The 14,471-nt window shown below is 52.5% G+C and overlaps 1 protein-coding gene across 1 annotated transcript; it reads left to right on the forward strand.

The window, feature by feature from the left end:
• Positions 1-5,906: 5,906 nt before the first annotated feature.
• LOC111140674 (ChaC glutathione specific gamma-glutamylcyclotransferase 1) lies at positions 5,907-8,162 on the forward strand. The gene is made up of 3 exons (XM_022492886.1): positions 5,907-6,176; positions 6,561-6,596; positions 7,048-8,162. Exons 1-3 carry the CDS (start codon positions 5,922-5,924, stop codon positions 7,447-7,449), a joined length of 693 nt encoding a protein of 230 aa, XP_022348594.1. The 5' UTR covers positions 5,907-5,921; the 3' UTR covers positions 7,450-8,162.
• Positions 8,163-14,471: the final 6,309 nt, after the last annotated feature.

The following is a 14,471-nucleotide window of genomic DNA, read 5'->3' on the forward strand; positions in this document are numbered from 1 at the left end:
GTCATGACCCCAGGGTACAGGATCCAGTCCCCCACTGGGCTCTTTGCTCATGGTGGGGGGCGCTGATTTTCTCTCTGCACCTCTCCCCTGCTCTCTCTTTAAAAGGAAAGAAATTAAAAAGTAAATACAAATAAATCATAGGCTATGGCTCTATCTTGGATAAAATGGAAAGGGAAAAAGTCTATAGTAAAAACCATGAGCCAACTATATATTAAGCTCCCACATGCCAGGTGCTGGCTAAGGTGTTATTTCTTTCGGGCCTCATCAGAACCCACAGGTGGATACTATTATCCCCCATTTCACAGTTGAGAAAACTGAGAACCAGAGACAGCACACTTGATGGTAAATGGAGGAGATGGGCTCAAATCTGGGCAAGCTGGGCTCAAGAGCCCACGTCTGGGGAGGGTTTTTTTCATCCCTTGGGAATCAGCAGCTTTATAAAGTAACCTCATCGCTTAGCATAATACCTTAGCAGGGTCCCCGAGCTCCTAAAACACACCTTCCCCCAGTTCAGATAATTGTGCCCACTAACACCAGACATTGTTTGCAGTGACTTTTGGAATGAGAAGTGGGAAGGAACAGATCATAAGGAAATGGGAAGTGATCGCCCGAAGGGGAACAATAAGGAAAGGTTCATTTGAGAAAGGTCTAGAAAAGGAAGCCATAATGTGCGTCTCACTTGTAAGTCATGTGCCACTCTTCAAGGTGGAGGTAACCCTCTCTCATGAGGGGTACTTCTGTGGGGATGACATCTGAAGCCCCTTCCTGAGGGGATTTTCAGAGGAAAGACAGGATGGCTGCTGCAGAAGTCAGAGAGGAATCCACTGAGTGGGAGTGTCCCACTGGAAGGGAAGGGGACAGATGTTGTTGGCAGGGATAAAGGAGGAATGGGAACAGGCAAGCTATATCCCCAGGAAGGTGGCCAAGACCCCTGGGCCAGCTTTTGTGGGGACTCTTGTTTTGAGAGGGTCAGGGTTGAACCTATGTCTTTCAGGATTCCTTCTCCTCTGAACCTCAGGGTGCCCTGGCCTTTTCAAAGTAAAAGCTCCACTTCTTCTACCTACTTTTGTGGAGAACCTTCCATGAGCCAGCACTAAGTGGGCCCCCACGGAGGACCTCAAAGATGGAGTCTGCTCTCAGGGAGCTCTCAGGAAGCAGGATATCAAGAGCTTACCAGCAAGGGGGATCCAGGATTGCTCTACCTGCCTTTAGACCTAAGCTCTGTGGCTTGCCAGGCACCCCCATAAGGGGCTTACCCACCTTTCCTGTGCTCCTGTTTGCTCATCTGTGAAATGATATTTACCTCACAAAGTAAGGGAGGAGTTTGTAACCAGAATGATGTAAAGCATTTAGCCAACTGCCTAGCTCATGGTAAGCACTCAACAAATGATTGTTTCTATGGGAAGCATGAGGTGGAGGGGACAGATAAACAGAAGTGGGGTAAGGGGCTGTGGGAGCAGAGGAGGAAGTGCCTAACTTACCTGGAGTTACTAAGGTCCTCACCAGTGGGGCTTTGTTCTGGTGTAAGGAAGTTAGCTAATGGGCATCTTGAAAATATGCCCTAGGTAATTCTGAGATACTTTCTGCCCCTCAGCCACCAGAAAACCATGAACTACTCTTTAAGAGCAACTTTTTATTATTAAAAATTATATCTCATAAGCCTTAAAGAGAGAAAAGAGTCACCTGTAATCCTAATACCTCAACACATCCATCATTGGTCTATGCCACTTCCCCCCATCTTTTTCCTCATGTATCTTATCATTGTTTTAATAGTTTTAATCATAGTGCATGTGATGGTTCATAGTTTGCATTTTTGCCTGACGCTGCGGCCCTGGGCATTTTTACTATGTTGTTTTTTTTTTTTTTTTTTTTAAAGATTTTATTTATTTATTTGTCAGAGAGAGAGAGGGAGAGAGAGCGAGCACAGGCAGACAGAATGGCAGGCAGAGGCAGAGGGAGAAGCAGGCTCCCTGACGAGCAAGGAGCCCGATGTGGGACTCGATCCCAGGACGCTGGGATCATGACCTGAGCAGAAGGCAGCTGCTTAACCAACTGAGCCACCCAGGCGTCCCTACTATGTTGTTTTCATAGTGGATTTGTATTGTGGCTTTTTCTTTTCTAGATGGAAGTAGTTTATGTTCTCTTCAAAAATCCTAGACAATCTGAATTGGCATAAAAAAAAAAGTGCAAGGGTGCCTGGGTGGCTCAGTGGGTTAAAGCCTCTGCCTTCAGCTCAGGTCATGATCCCAGGGTCCTGGAATTGAGTCTGCATTGGACTCTCTGTCAGCAGGGAGCCTGCTTCCCTTCCTCTCTCTGCCTACTTGTGATCTCTATCAAATAAATAAATACAATCTTAAAAAAAAAAAAAAAAAGAAAAAAAAAAAAGAAAGTGCAGGGCTACCTGGGTGGCTCGGTCTGTTGAGTATCTGCCTTTGGCACAGGTCATGATCCCCAGGTCCTAGAATCAAGTCCCTTATAGGGCTCCTTGCTCAGCAGGGAGCCTGCTTCTCCCTCTGCATGCATCTCCCCCTCCTTGTGCTCTCTCTCTGACAAATAAATGAAATCTTAAAAAAAAAAAAAAAAAAAAAGGAAAGTGCAAATCTCATACAGTCCTACTATTCAGAGGTAATCACTGAACTTTTTTACATGGTCCTGTGGATTTTTTTCTATGCAAATAAACACATACAGACTTTTTAAGTTCAAAATAGTTATATTAGGTTATTATATAACTTGCTTTTTCACAGAATTCTGCATCATAGATAGGTTTCTGTGTCAGCAAATATAAGCATACATAATTGTTTCTAATGACTCCACAGCTTTAATTTTATATTCATATAAAATTTATAAAACTTGATCATCTATTGCTGCATATTTAAGTTATTCTCTTTGTGTGTACTTCTCTGCCATGGGGAATGATTGCATAATTTACTTACACACTGAACTATTTTTGGATATTTAAATGTTTTTCTTCTTTTGTTTTGCTATTATAAATAACAATGCATTGAAAAATCTCTAGGCATATGACTTTTCCCATATTTTGAATGATTTCCTGGAGTGGAAATATTGGGTCAAAGGCCAGGGATATCTTATAACTTCTGATTTATATCCCTAAACTGCTTTTTCAAAGCATTGTTTGTGTCAATTCAGATGCTTCCAGGAAAGTGTTGGTATCAGTTTCTGGCCTCCTACCCTGCTACCCAAAGGTGGTACATGGAGCGGGGGGGAATGTTCTTCTTAAGAAGCAAGTAGCAGGGGTGCCTGTGTGGCTCAGTGGGTTAAAGCCTCTGCCTTCAGCTTGGGTCATGATCCCAGGGTCCTGGGATCAAGACCCACATCAGGCTTTCTGCTCAGCAGGGAGCCTGTTTCCCCCTCTCTCTTTCTCTGCCTGCCTCTCTGCCTACTTGTGATCTCTGTCTGTCAAATAAATAAATAAAATCTTAAAAAAAAAAAAAAGCAAGTAGCACAGGAGATGCTCATATGGACGAAAGGGGAGAGGATACAGAGTAGAGAAGAGGGGAGTGTGAACATGGAGAATGGAGGGAAAGAGAAATGACCAGAAACAACCATTTGCCTGTATTTTTTTCCTATTAGAAAAGTAATTCATGGGGTGCCTGGGTGGCTCAGTGGATTAAGCCTCTGCCTTCAGCTGGGGTCATGATCTCAGGGTCCTGGGATCGAGCCCCACATCAGGCTTTCTGCTCAGCAGGGAGCCTACTTCCCCCTCTCTCTCTCTCTGCCTGCCTCTCTGCCTACTTGTGATCTCTATAAATAAAATCTTTAAAAAAAAGGGAAAGTAATTCATGTTCCTTGTGAACAGCAACAACAAACTTTTCCATAAATGTTTACATTTAATATTGAAAGTTCTCTGGGGATGCCTGAGTGGCTCAGTTAAGCCTCTGCCTTAGCCTCAGGTCATGATCTCAGGGTCCTGGGATGGAGCCTTGAGTCAGGCTCCCTGCTCAGTAGGGAGTCTACTTCTCCATCTTCCTGTCTCCCTTCCCCTACTCATGGTCTCTGTCTTTCTCTCAAATAAATGAAATCTTAAGAAAAATTATTTATTTTAGAGCAAGTGCAAGGGGAGGGGGAGAGGGAAAGAATCTCAAGCCAACTTCCCGCTGAGCACAGAGCCTGGGCCTGGGCTAGATATCACAACCCTGAGATCATGACCTGGCTCACTCTACAGAGATACCCAGGCGCCCCTAACTTACTTTGTTTTAAAAGAACTAGCTTCATGCTATACACACGTAGTGCAACATTCCTACTGGAGAATATATCTTACACACTTTTGGAATGACTAGTTTAAGTGTGCCTATAATTTTTAGTTTAAATATCTACTTAGGGAGCGCCGGGGTGGCTCAGTCGTTAGGTGTCTGCCTTCCACTCAGGTCATGATCCCAGAGTCCTGGGATTGAGCCCCACCTCAGGCTCTCTGCTCAGTGGGAAGCCTGCTTCTCCCTCTCCCATGCCCCCTGCTTGTATTCACTCTCTCCCTGTGTCTGTCTGTCAAATAAGTAAATAAAATCTTAAAAAAAAAAAAATCTACTTAGAATCTAGTGAGAAGCAATCTTGCCCATTTCGGCTGCCAGAGGGCTCACCCTGGACCTCATTAGCTGTTTCCCCCAGCCAGTTCTGCAGTTCCAGAGACAGGTCTTCTCCTGTCTCTGTTCCCCATTTCCAGCCAGAGACATACCCAGGGGGCAGCCCTTTGCCTCTGCTTAGGGGGTCAACCCCAGATGGCCGGCAGACCTTCCGTGGGTCAGGAGGCCAGTAGCCAAGAGAGAAACCCGGTAGCCGCTCGCAGCTGTCTGGGAGCCTTAATTTGGCTGCCTTGCCTGCCGCTCCCGGAAGCTTCCGAATTTCTGTGCCTAAGGATGAACACAACCATTGTTGGAGAAGTTTCAGGTCCAAACTATGAACTAAACCCATCGCCTCAGGGGAGAAGTGGCCCGACTTTACAGCTTCTCTCTGCAGGTTTGGTCACCACTGCCAAAGTGACAGCAGTGGATGCAAGCGTGCTGAAAGGCTCCACCCCAAGCCTACCTGGGCTCAGGGGTTCCACACCTGGCCCTGGGAGTAGCCCTCACGTGAGGCCAGCAAGCTCCCGGCACCCGGCCTGACTCAGCCTCGCAGCTTCTGCAGAAACCTTAGCCAGCCTCGTGACTCAGTTTCTCCATTTGCTCACGCGGGCCAACAGCTTGAGTCACCTGTGCGGAATGCAGAGGGTGCCTCCGACGGCTTCTCTAGAATATGTGCTCCCAGGCGGAGCCCCAGAACCGGCACTGACGCCACCCAGAGAGGTCCTTCGGGACATGCCCTTCACTGGGCCTGTTAATGAGTCCATGCTGTTTGGGGTGGCAGTGAGCGGACCAGGTGCACCGATAGGGCTGGTGGGGAGACACCCGCCCGGGACATGCCAATCCTGGTTCCTCAAGGCTTCCTCAAGGCCGTGGAGGGGCTGCCAGAGGGACGACCAGTCCCCGCGTCCGTGCCTACTGTCCACTGCCCGCCGCCTGACGCAATCCGAGGTGCCCTTGCTGCATGCCAGAGCTGGGGAAACCTCCCCCGCGGTTGCATCACTCCTGCCAGGTTTGCTACAGAGGTGGAGCCGAGCCAATCACCGGGCGCGCTGGGCCTGGGGCAGGCCGGGCAGTTATCCACTCAGAGGGCGGCGCGGTTAACCGGGAAGAAAAACACGAAGGTAATTGGTCAAAAGGGGACTTGCCCCGCCCCAATCACCGCGGCAGCTGGCGCGGTGGGCGGAGACCCGTGCGGCCGGAGGGTTTAAAAGGCACCTCCGGAGGGGCCGCGCAGCTGGAGCGACCGAGCGGTGCCAGGCCAGGTGTGCGCGTCCGTCGGTCCTTCCGTGCCCGCGCCGGAGACCAGCCTCGGAGGCCGCCGGGCCCGTCCCTGTGCCCGGCACCATGAAGCAGGAGTCCACAGCCCAGAACACCCCGCCCGCCTCGCCGCCCCTCTCACCAGCCCCCTCGCCAACCCCGTCGCCACCCGCGCAGCATCCCCGGGATGACGGCGAGCCCCAAGCACTGTGGATTTTCGGGTACGGCTCCCTGGTGTGGAGGCCCGACTTCGCCTACAGCGACAGCCGTGTGGGCTTCGTGCGCGGCTACAGCCGCCGCTTCTGGCAGGGAGACACCTTCCATCGGGGCAGCGACAAGATGGTGAGCATTTGACCATGCCCAGGGGACTGAAGGGGGTGGGGGCAGGGTAGTGGGCACCAGTGCCCTGGAATGTCTGGGCTGGTCGGGGAAGTGTATAGACCTGAGCCTGGGGGCTGTGGCTTTAATTTCAGTGCCCAGTGGATCCCTGTGATGGCTGGAATCTGTGATCCTGTGGATCACCATGTTGGAGAGTATTTCTGGTTATCGATTTGGGCCACTGCTGTGTATGTTTCTCCTGCAGCTATGCATCACTCTCTCCACTTGCCCTGGATGAGTGGGGCTCACTGAGGCCTGGACCAGCAGGGTTAATAAGGTTTCTTCCTCTGGTACTGGTGACAGCTGATTTCTAACTTGTCTTTTTCAAAATTTTTCTTCCCTCCTCAGCCTGGCCGTGTGGTGACCCTCCTTGAAGATCATGAGGTAAGTGCCTGAGTCAAGAGAGGCACTCCTTGGGGCCTAGCAGGGAGGGTTGCAGACAGAGCTCGTGGGTCCTTGGCTGTAGGCTAGATGAGATGCTACTCTGGCAGGGGGGAAGGTGGTCTAGCTCAGTGCTTCTCCTAGAATCACCTGAGGATTTCCTTAAAATGCAGATTGTGATTTAATAGGATTGGAGGGTAGCCTGAGACTTACTCCTCCTAATTGTACAGATGATGCCACTGGTTCCCGGACCACACACTCTGAGTAGGAATCCTTTTGGCCCTGGGGCCAGACCACCTTGTCAAACCTTGTGAAGAAAGGGAGAATGAGCTTAATTTATTGCTACTAGATGACTCATCAGTCCTCTGCCCACTTTCCTTATAGAGCACAGACCTGAGGTGGGATTAGCCAGGAGCTGTTTTGGGTGACCATGGTGTCCGTGTTTTCCTCCTAGGGCTGTACTTGGGGTGTGGCATACCAGGTTCGAGGTGAGCAGGTGAGCGAGGCGCTGAAGTACCTGAATGTGCGGGAAGCAGTGCTTGGCGGCTATGATACCAAGGAAGTCACCTTCTACCCCCAAGATACCCCTGACCAACCACTCAAGGCATTGGCTTACGTGGCCACCCCCCAGAATCCTGGTTACCTGGGTCCTGCCCCTGAGGAGGCCATTGCAACACAGATCCTGGCCTGCCGTGGCTTCTCGGGCCACAACCTCGAGTACTTGTTGCGCCTGGCGGACTTCATGCAGCTCTGTGGGCCCCAGGCACAGGATGAGCACCTGGCTGCTATCGTGGACGCTGTGGGCACCATGCTGCCCTGCTTCTGCCCCACCGAGCAGGCTTTGGCACTGGTCTGAGGGGCTGAGCCCCTGCACAGAGTGTCCACATAGACATGGGTCCAAGTCCCCATGCCTGTGCACACAGTGGACTTGATAGAGCTGGAGCCCGCTGGAAGGACTTGGTGGACAGCTGGGAGCCTCTCTCCTAAGCCCCTGCCTGTCCCACCAGCCTCCAGCTCTCCTGCCTGACACTGACTACTTGAAACTATTTATTGCACCATGTTGGTGTGGTGGGCAGGTGGGGGGCCTGCCCCAGACATAGGGGCCCTGCTGAGCGGTGCCCCACCTCAGGCACCTGGTGCCTGGCCCAATTCCCCCCAGTGCTGCTGCTAACCCCATACCACCCAGGCCTCTGCCTCCCATCCCCAGTCCAACCACTCCTCAGCCCTGGAAATAGAGGACATGTGAAAAGTCCCAGCCTGCTAGGAAGGGGAGGGGTGGGGGGGTGGGGGTGAGGATTAGGGAGCCCTATGAGAACTGAGACACTTGTGGGTCCTGTTGATCCCCGCCCTTTCACCCCCCCGCCCCAGGTTTCCAGGGCAGAACTGGATCTGGAGCCCGGGCATAACTGCTAAGGCTGGGCCTGGGCCTCTGAGCCATTTGGCTGTTTCCTGTCCCTCTGTCTGTCTGCTTGTCTTCGTGTTGGTCTGTTCCAAGGGAGCTCATCACTATGGGCCCTGGTACCTTCCCAGTCTGTCCCACACTGTTATCCATAAACTGATCTCTTATTATCTGTTTTGTGCTGGAATGTGGTTCTTTCTTCAGAGGGGCTGTTGGGGCAAGGGAACTGGTGAAGCCCTGGAAGGCACACGAGAGGGGCAAGGGCTCCCTCTGTCTCCATCTCTCTCTTGCAGGGAGGGGGGCAGTTGAGAGGGCAGGGCTACCGGCCGGTTTGCAACAGTCCCAGGGGGCACCATTCCCATCTTAGTGCTGGCAAAAAATGCTCCGAGGTACGCAGAATTCCATCCTCAGGGCTCTACTGGGCAGTCTCATGCACTGCGTACTTACCAGGGACCTGGTGCTCCGCGACTCCTTTCTGCTGCCCCGAGGAGGCTGGCAGGCTTGGAGGTCAGACCAGGTCTTCCTCTAGCCGCTGCCTCTTGCTGACCTCGAGAGGAGATCCCTGGCTTCCTGCTAAAGGAGCAGGGGGGTTAGAGGAGGGTGACAGCAGAGACCTGTGGCCTTTCCGAGGACATCCAGGTGCTTTCTGTTGCCTCTTGGGGCTGTGGTGTGGGCTGTACCTTCTTGGTTAACCTGACCTGCCAGGACTCTTGCTCTCTATGGAATGAGTTGTTGGGGGTGCCCTCTGGGCTACTACTTGTTTACCATCTGCCTGCTCCTGGTTGCTGCTCCCCCCAAGCTCCCGCCCCCATTTCCAGGTGCAAAGCCCAGCCCTCTGGGATCTCAGTGGGCTCAGCCTCTTGCTTCTGGGCCCACAGGACAGCTTTTTCATAGCAGAAGAGCCTGGCTCCTCCCCAGCTTCTTCCCTCCTTGGCCCAGTGACCTCCCGAAAACTCCTGAGCCCTCTACGCCATCAGTTTACGCTGGGATGCTGTATGGTATGTCTTGTTGCTGCTCTTGTTGTGGCTGGTGCCCTGGATTGGTCTGGGTATCCCCAGCGGGGTCAGCTCGGACCAGCTGGGCAGCCATTGGGCCTGTTGTGTTGGTTTCCTCGTGTCTTGGCCATTGGTGGGGGAAGCATGGGGTTAGCCAAGTTCTGGGATGGTAACACAACTGGAGGAGGGAGCAGGGAGGCTTGGGCAGCCACTTCCCAGGCCAGGGCGGGGCAGGGCAGCCAGTTCTGGGTGCTCAGAGCAGAGCCCTACTCTCAGTATACTGAGTCCTGGGCTGGGTGGGGAGGTGGGGGAGTTGGGCACGCAGGGGGACGGCTGCCTTGCCTTCAAGTTACTCATTTAAGTATTGACTAAAGTGTGATAGGCCAGGCACTGCCCTGAGCACTGGGGATACAGCAGTGAAGCAATCGCCCTCCTGAGGGAACTCAGGAACTCAGCCTAGCAATTCTGAATGGTGACTTTTCTTTTTTTCTGAATGGGGACCATATAGCATGAGATGTGCTGTGATGGGAGAAGAGGGCCCTCTGCTTAGGGAGGTGGTCAGGGAAGCTTTCTGACGGAAGGAATGATGAGGCTGAGCCTTGAGCTTGAGAAGGGGGTCTTTGGTGAACGGAGGCCAGGGACAGCTTGTGCCAGAGCGGGAAGTCAGGTCAGGCCAGTGGGGATGGAGTGGACAGTGGTGTTAGGGGTGGGGGTGGGGTTGGGACTGGACAGGGGGCAGGACAACATCCAGCTGGCTGGGCCTGGTCATCTGTGCTGCACCATGGAGGTGGCATTCCTTCTTGGATTCTGAGCTGGGAAGAGACTGCTGGAGAGGAGCCTGGCTCCTGGGTTGGGTTACAGCAGGAAGGCCAGAGACAGGCTGGAGAGAGATGAAGATGGTTTGAGCCGAGGTGTGGCAGTAGGAATGGGCAGGAGGGTAGATCTGAGAGCGTTCAGGGCATGAGGATGGTAGGGTTTGGTGTGGCTAGCTGAGGGGGAGAGTAAGGAAGGGTAGAGGGTCAGGGTTGCTGGTACAGTTGAAGGGGTGGAAGAGCAGGGGTAGAGATGGGCCCCATGTGAATGTGTGAGCTGGGGATGTCTGTGTGGGGCAGCTGGGGATATGGGTCTGCGATTCAGGAGAGAAACAAGGACTGGAGTCAGAAATTTGGGGGCCATACCCAGGGAGACAGTTTTTTTTGTTTGTTTTTTTAAAGATTTTATTTATTTGTCAGGGACAGAGGGAGAGAGAGCGAGCGAGCACAGGCAGACAGAGAGGCAGGCAGAGGCAGAGGGAGAAGCAGGCTCCCTGCCGAGCAAGGAGCCCGATGTGGGACTCGATCCCAGGACCCCGGGATCATGACCTGAGCCAAAGGCAGCCGCTTAACCAACTGAGCCACCCAGGTGTCCCGGGAGACAGTTTTGGAAAGCCTTGGAAGTAGAAGAGAACAGGGCCCGGGCCCAACCCTGGGGCATCCAGCTCTGGTGGCCTGAGGGAAGCAAGAATTGGAGAGAACAGGCAGCTGGAGAAGGAAGGACTTTATGTGGTCCTCTGCGGAGGGTGGAGGAGTCTCAGGACCCCTTTACAAATTAAAAATTGAAGACCCCAGGAGTTGTTATTTACACGGAACATAACAATTGGCAACATGAGTGTATTTGAGATTAAGTTTAAAATGCATTAAATTAAAAATAAGAATTCATTACACATTAACATATTTTTTAAAGAATAATGATTCTATGTTCCAAAACGGGCAAATTTTGTGAAAAGAATGGTATTTATTTATTTATTTATTTTTGGTATTATTTATTTTTTTAAAGTCAGCTGGGTTCTCATTTGTTTCTGCATTCATTCTGTTGCAAATTCATCCTGTTGCAAATCCACCTATCATATAGTTCTGGAAAACTCCACTGTACACTTGTGAGGAAATGAGAGCAAAAAGACAAATAACCTCTTAGTTTTACTATGAAAATAATCTTGACCTCTCAGTTTCCCTGAGAGGGTTTTGGAGACCCCCAGGGGTCCCTGGGCCATGTCTTAGGCTTTCTGGTACAGCAGCACAAAAAAAATTTTTTTTTCCTTTTTTTGTTGGTCGGGTTCAGAGTGATGGCTAAGTGGCGAGCCCTAGGCTGCAGCATTAATGGATTTCAGAGTTAGCAGGGAACTCAGAAATCATCCTGTCCATCCCTAAGAGCGCCCTCCTGGAGAAGCAGGAGTGAGCAGGAAGGTTCAGCCAGTTCAGCTGCTATTTATTGAGTCTGCAGTAGGCCACCCTCCTGCTGTGGAAGATGGAAGGCACAGAAGCGCCCTCACACCTGGTCTGGGCTAAGGGCAACTCGGGGAGCTCAGGGGTTGGGGCAGAGGTGGTCAGGTCTGGGAGGGCCTTAAGAAGCCAGAGGAATCCAGCAGGCAGAGGCACCGACAAAGGGGGAACAGACACAGTAGCTGGTCGGTAGCTTAGTGTCGGGGCCAAGGCCGAGAGCTACTCTGGAGTCAGTTCACAGAGGAAGTGTTAGACTGTATCTTGTAGGGAAGTGGGGCTCTAGAGTGATATTTTTGTTTTTTTCATGTGTTTTTCCTCCTGCGGAGGGTCTTTGTTTTTGTTCTTTTTGTTTTGTCTACTTGGAGTGCTATGTTCAGGCTTGGGTTTACATGTTGTGGCAGGGAAAACTGGTTCGAAGGCTGTGAGACCTGGAGGGCACCTTTTGAACATTCCAGGTAGAGGCTGGGGAGGACGGAACTAGAACCCGGAACCTGGAATGTGGGGATAACCTCCTGGCAGGCCATTGGAATAGGAGGGCAAGTGGGAAGGAGGAGACTAGGGATCCCAGGGTTTTGCCAAGGCAGGGGGCATGGACAGTGCAGGGGGATGCGGGTGCCCCCACTCAGGCCTCTATACCCTTCTAGGGTGGGCAGGCTCCTAGGGGCTCTCCAGGTTGCCCCCAACTGAGCCCCAGGAAGGACCATGTTCCTCTGCAGGCTATTCTTTCCCTGAAGATATGGAGGTACCCATGTCAGTCATCCGAAAAGCAGAGGGTGTGGGGAGATGGCCTTTGAATGGGAGAGACCCCACTTTCCACAGGCCTGGCTCTGAGGAGGGTTGGGGTGCTCCAGGATGTGAACCCAGCTTCAGGGGCCAGGGCTAGATTAGGGGAGGCTAACAGTCACAGGGACAGTGTCCCTGCCGGCCAGGGTCCTTACACAAGGACCAGCCTTGGTGCTACATGGCTAGGGTGACCACACACCCCACTGTGCCCAGGACAGGCCTACTTCCCTTCCCTTGTCCTGGAATAATATGACTTTCACTCTCAGAAGCAACCAGGTTTGGATAGTAAATTGCATGGTGGCTGTGGAAAGTGGAGCTGAGCTGTTCTGCTTTACTGGATGGCTGTCCCTGGACCCTCACCTCTAGCCCAGTGCCCCGGGAGGCCATTCTCCTCTGCCCTTTCCTGCTTTGCCCTTGGAGAGTCCCCACCTGAACTTCTGGGTTCAGGTCTGCACCTTCCTTTACCCTCAGCCTGGGCATTTTCTGGGGTGTAAGCCAGATCTTGACAAGTCCTGCAGATTCAGCCACAGAGCTGCTCCTTGGTCACTGGTCCTTCCCCTCCTAGAGGGAGAGGGCACCATCTGCACCCACACCCCCTCTTCCTTAGTCTTGGACCTGGCATTGCACATTCACCCCTCATGCTCTGCTCCTCCCCCTGCAGCTTCAGTCCCTCCTTGTTTCTGTTTTTGTTTTTTCTTTTTAATTAATTAATTAATTTGACAGAGATCATAAGTAGGCAGAGAGAGAGGGAAGCAGGCTCCCTGCTAAGCAGAGAGCCCAATATGGGACCCTGAGATCATGACCTGAGCAGAAGGCAGAGGCTTAACACACTAAGCCACCCAGGAGCCCCCCTTCCTTGGCTTTGTTCTGGATCCTGCCCCTACCCCACCAGCAAGCTAAAGCCCAGTGAATGCTTCCCTTTGACCCAAGCTTCCAACCTTGCCATGTTCTGGGATCTAATGGCTTCCTACGTCCTCCCTAACGTGTGCCCTCCTTCCCTGCACGGTTGTTGTGTCCAAATGGATCCACCTTCCCGCTTTCCCCCTGAATAGTCATTTTCCATAATGTCAAATGTGAATCTGGCCTCAAATGACAAACTTCAGTAGTTCTTTCTGGCTCTGAGGATAAACGTTCCTGTAGCCTTAGTGCTGGCCCCTTCTCCACGCCCACCTCGTGTGATTTCTTGCTACCAAGCCTTTGCTCCTGCTGTTCTCCTTGTTGGACCACTTTGCCCGTGACTCTGATCTTCTTCAGAGCTCAGTGCCAGCATCAGGCCTCTGGAAGCTGCTGCTGACCTGGATGGCTGCTGCCCCTCCTTAGGCACCCCCCACCTCTGTTTTACACCCAACAGTCATATTGGTGTGATCCCCTTGCAGGTCTGCCCCACCAAAGTGAGCCCCCTGACCCCAGGGCAGGAATTGAGGGCACCCCAGTCCATAGCACAGCTCTGGGGCTGCAAAGCAACTCAGGGAATCTATGAGGAAGGGAATTTAATGAGACACTCTTCTGAAAGCAAGGTCACACGTCCCTTTGGAAGGAAAGACCACGTGAAAACCTCAGTCATAGCCAAGAGAAAGTGCCAAGCTGCCTCCCCTTGCTAATATTCGATCTGAATATTTATGAGCACAGCCCCGGAATGCGGGATAGGGAATCCCAAGGGCAAGGGCAGACCAGCCAGGCATGGGCAGCTCCAGCACGTTCCTGACTGGGGCAGTACTGACCCACACTGGTGGCTGCCATCCTGGGCCTGCCACTCTCTCCCTTTGTCTGTCTGGGAGAGGCCAGGCCCTAGGCTACCCTTTGGCAAGCATAGTAAGGGGCAACATCTGTGCCCTTGCTCCTCCTCCTTGCTCTGGGCACTAAGCCAGAGGGCTGTTTGTGCTTCCCTCATGGGGCGCTGCTCCCTGTCCCCATAGGAGGGGAGGCACAGCCTGAGGGGACTGGGGATGGGGGGAGGGAGAGGGAGAATAGGGACAGTAATGCATCCACCTGTGACTTTCCATCCGACCACCACAGCTGAAGCCTCCAGCCTGGCACAGCCCCTTCTGGGCCCAGTCACATTTGTGCCAGGTCAAGAGGGTGCACAACATGGGGAGTGTCGAACATGCCAGTGGCTCTGGCTGGGAAGGACGGTGAGTCCTCGGGGGTAAAAGCTGATGACAAGCTGCTTACGTGGGGCATCTGAGTCATTTGTCCACAGGAGGAGGCTCTTGCCCATGGGGGTTTCCACAGGAAGGGAGACCCAGTTCCCGCTCACAGGCCACCTGCAGCGGTGAGGGGTATGCCACATGCCACACAGATGGGACATGACCTGAGAGAAGCCTGTAGCGTGCCTGTGACCTGCGGGGGCCTTTCTTACCCTTTCCTGCGCCCTCCAGGCCCTCACCCTAATAGTCCCTGAACTGCTAGTTCTGGCTTGGTGAATTCGTGACTCCAACTCCAG

This window comes from Enhydra lutris, unplaced genomic scaffold, assembly GCF_002288905.1.
Source record: "Enhydra lutris kenyoni isolate GAN:26980312 unplaced genomic scaffold, ASM228890v2 scaffoldscaffold4, whole genome shotgun sequence".
NCBI classification, from domain to species: domain Eukaryota; kingdom Metazoa; phylum Chordata; class Mammalia; order Carnivora; family Mustelidae; genus Enhydra; species Enhydra lutris.

Coding starts and splice junctions, on each gene's coding strand:
- LOC111140674 (XM_022492886.1), top strand. CDS start 5,922: ATGAAGCAGGAGTCCACAGCCCAGAACACCCCGCCCGCCTCGCCGCCC. Junction 6,177..6,560: donor ATCGGGGCAGCGACAAGATG/GTGAGCATTTGA, acceptor TTCCCTCCTCAG/CCTGGCCGTGTGGTGACCCT. Junction 6,597..7,047: donor CCCTCCTTGAAGATCATGAG/GTAAGTGCCTGA, acceptor TTTTCCTCCTAG/GGCTGTACTTGGGGTGTGGC.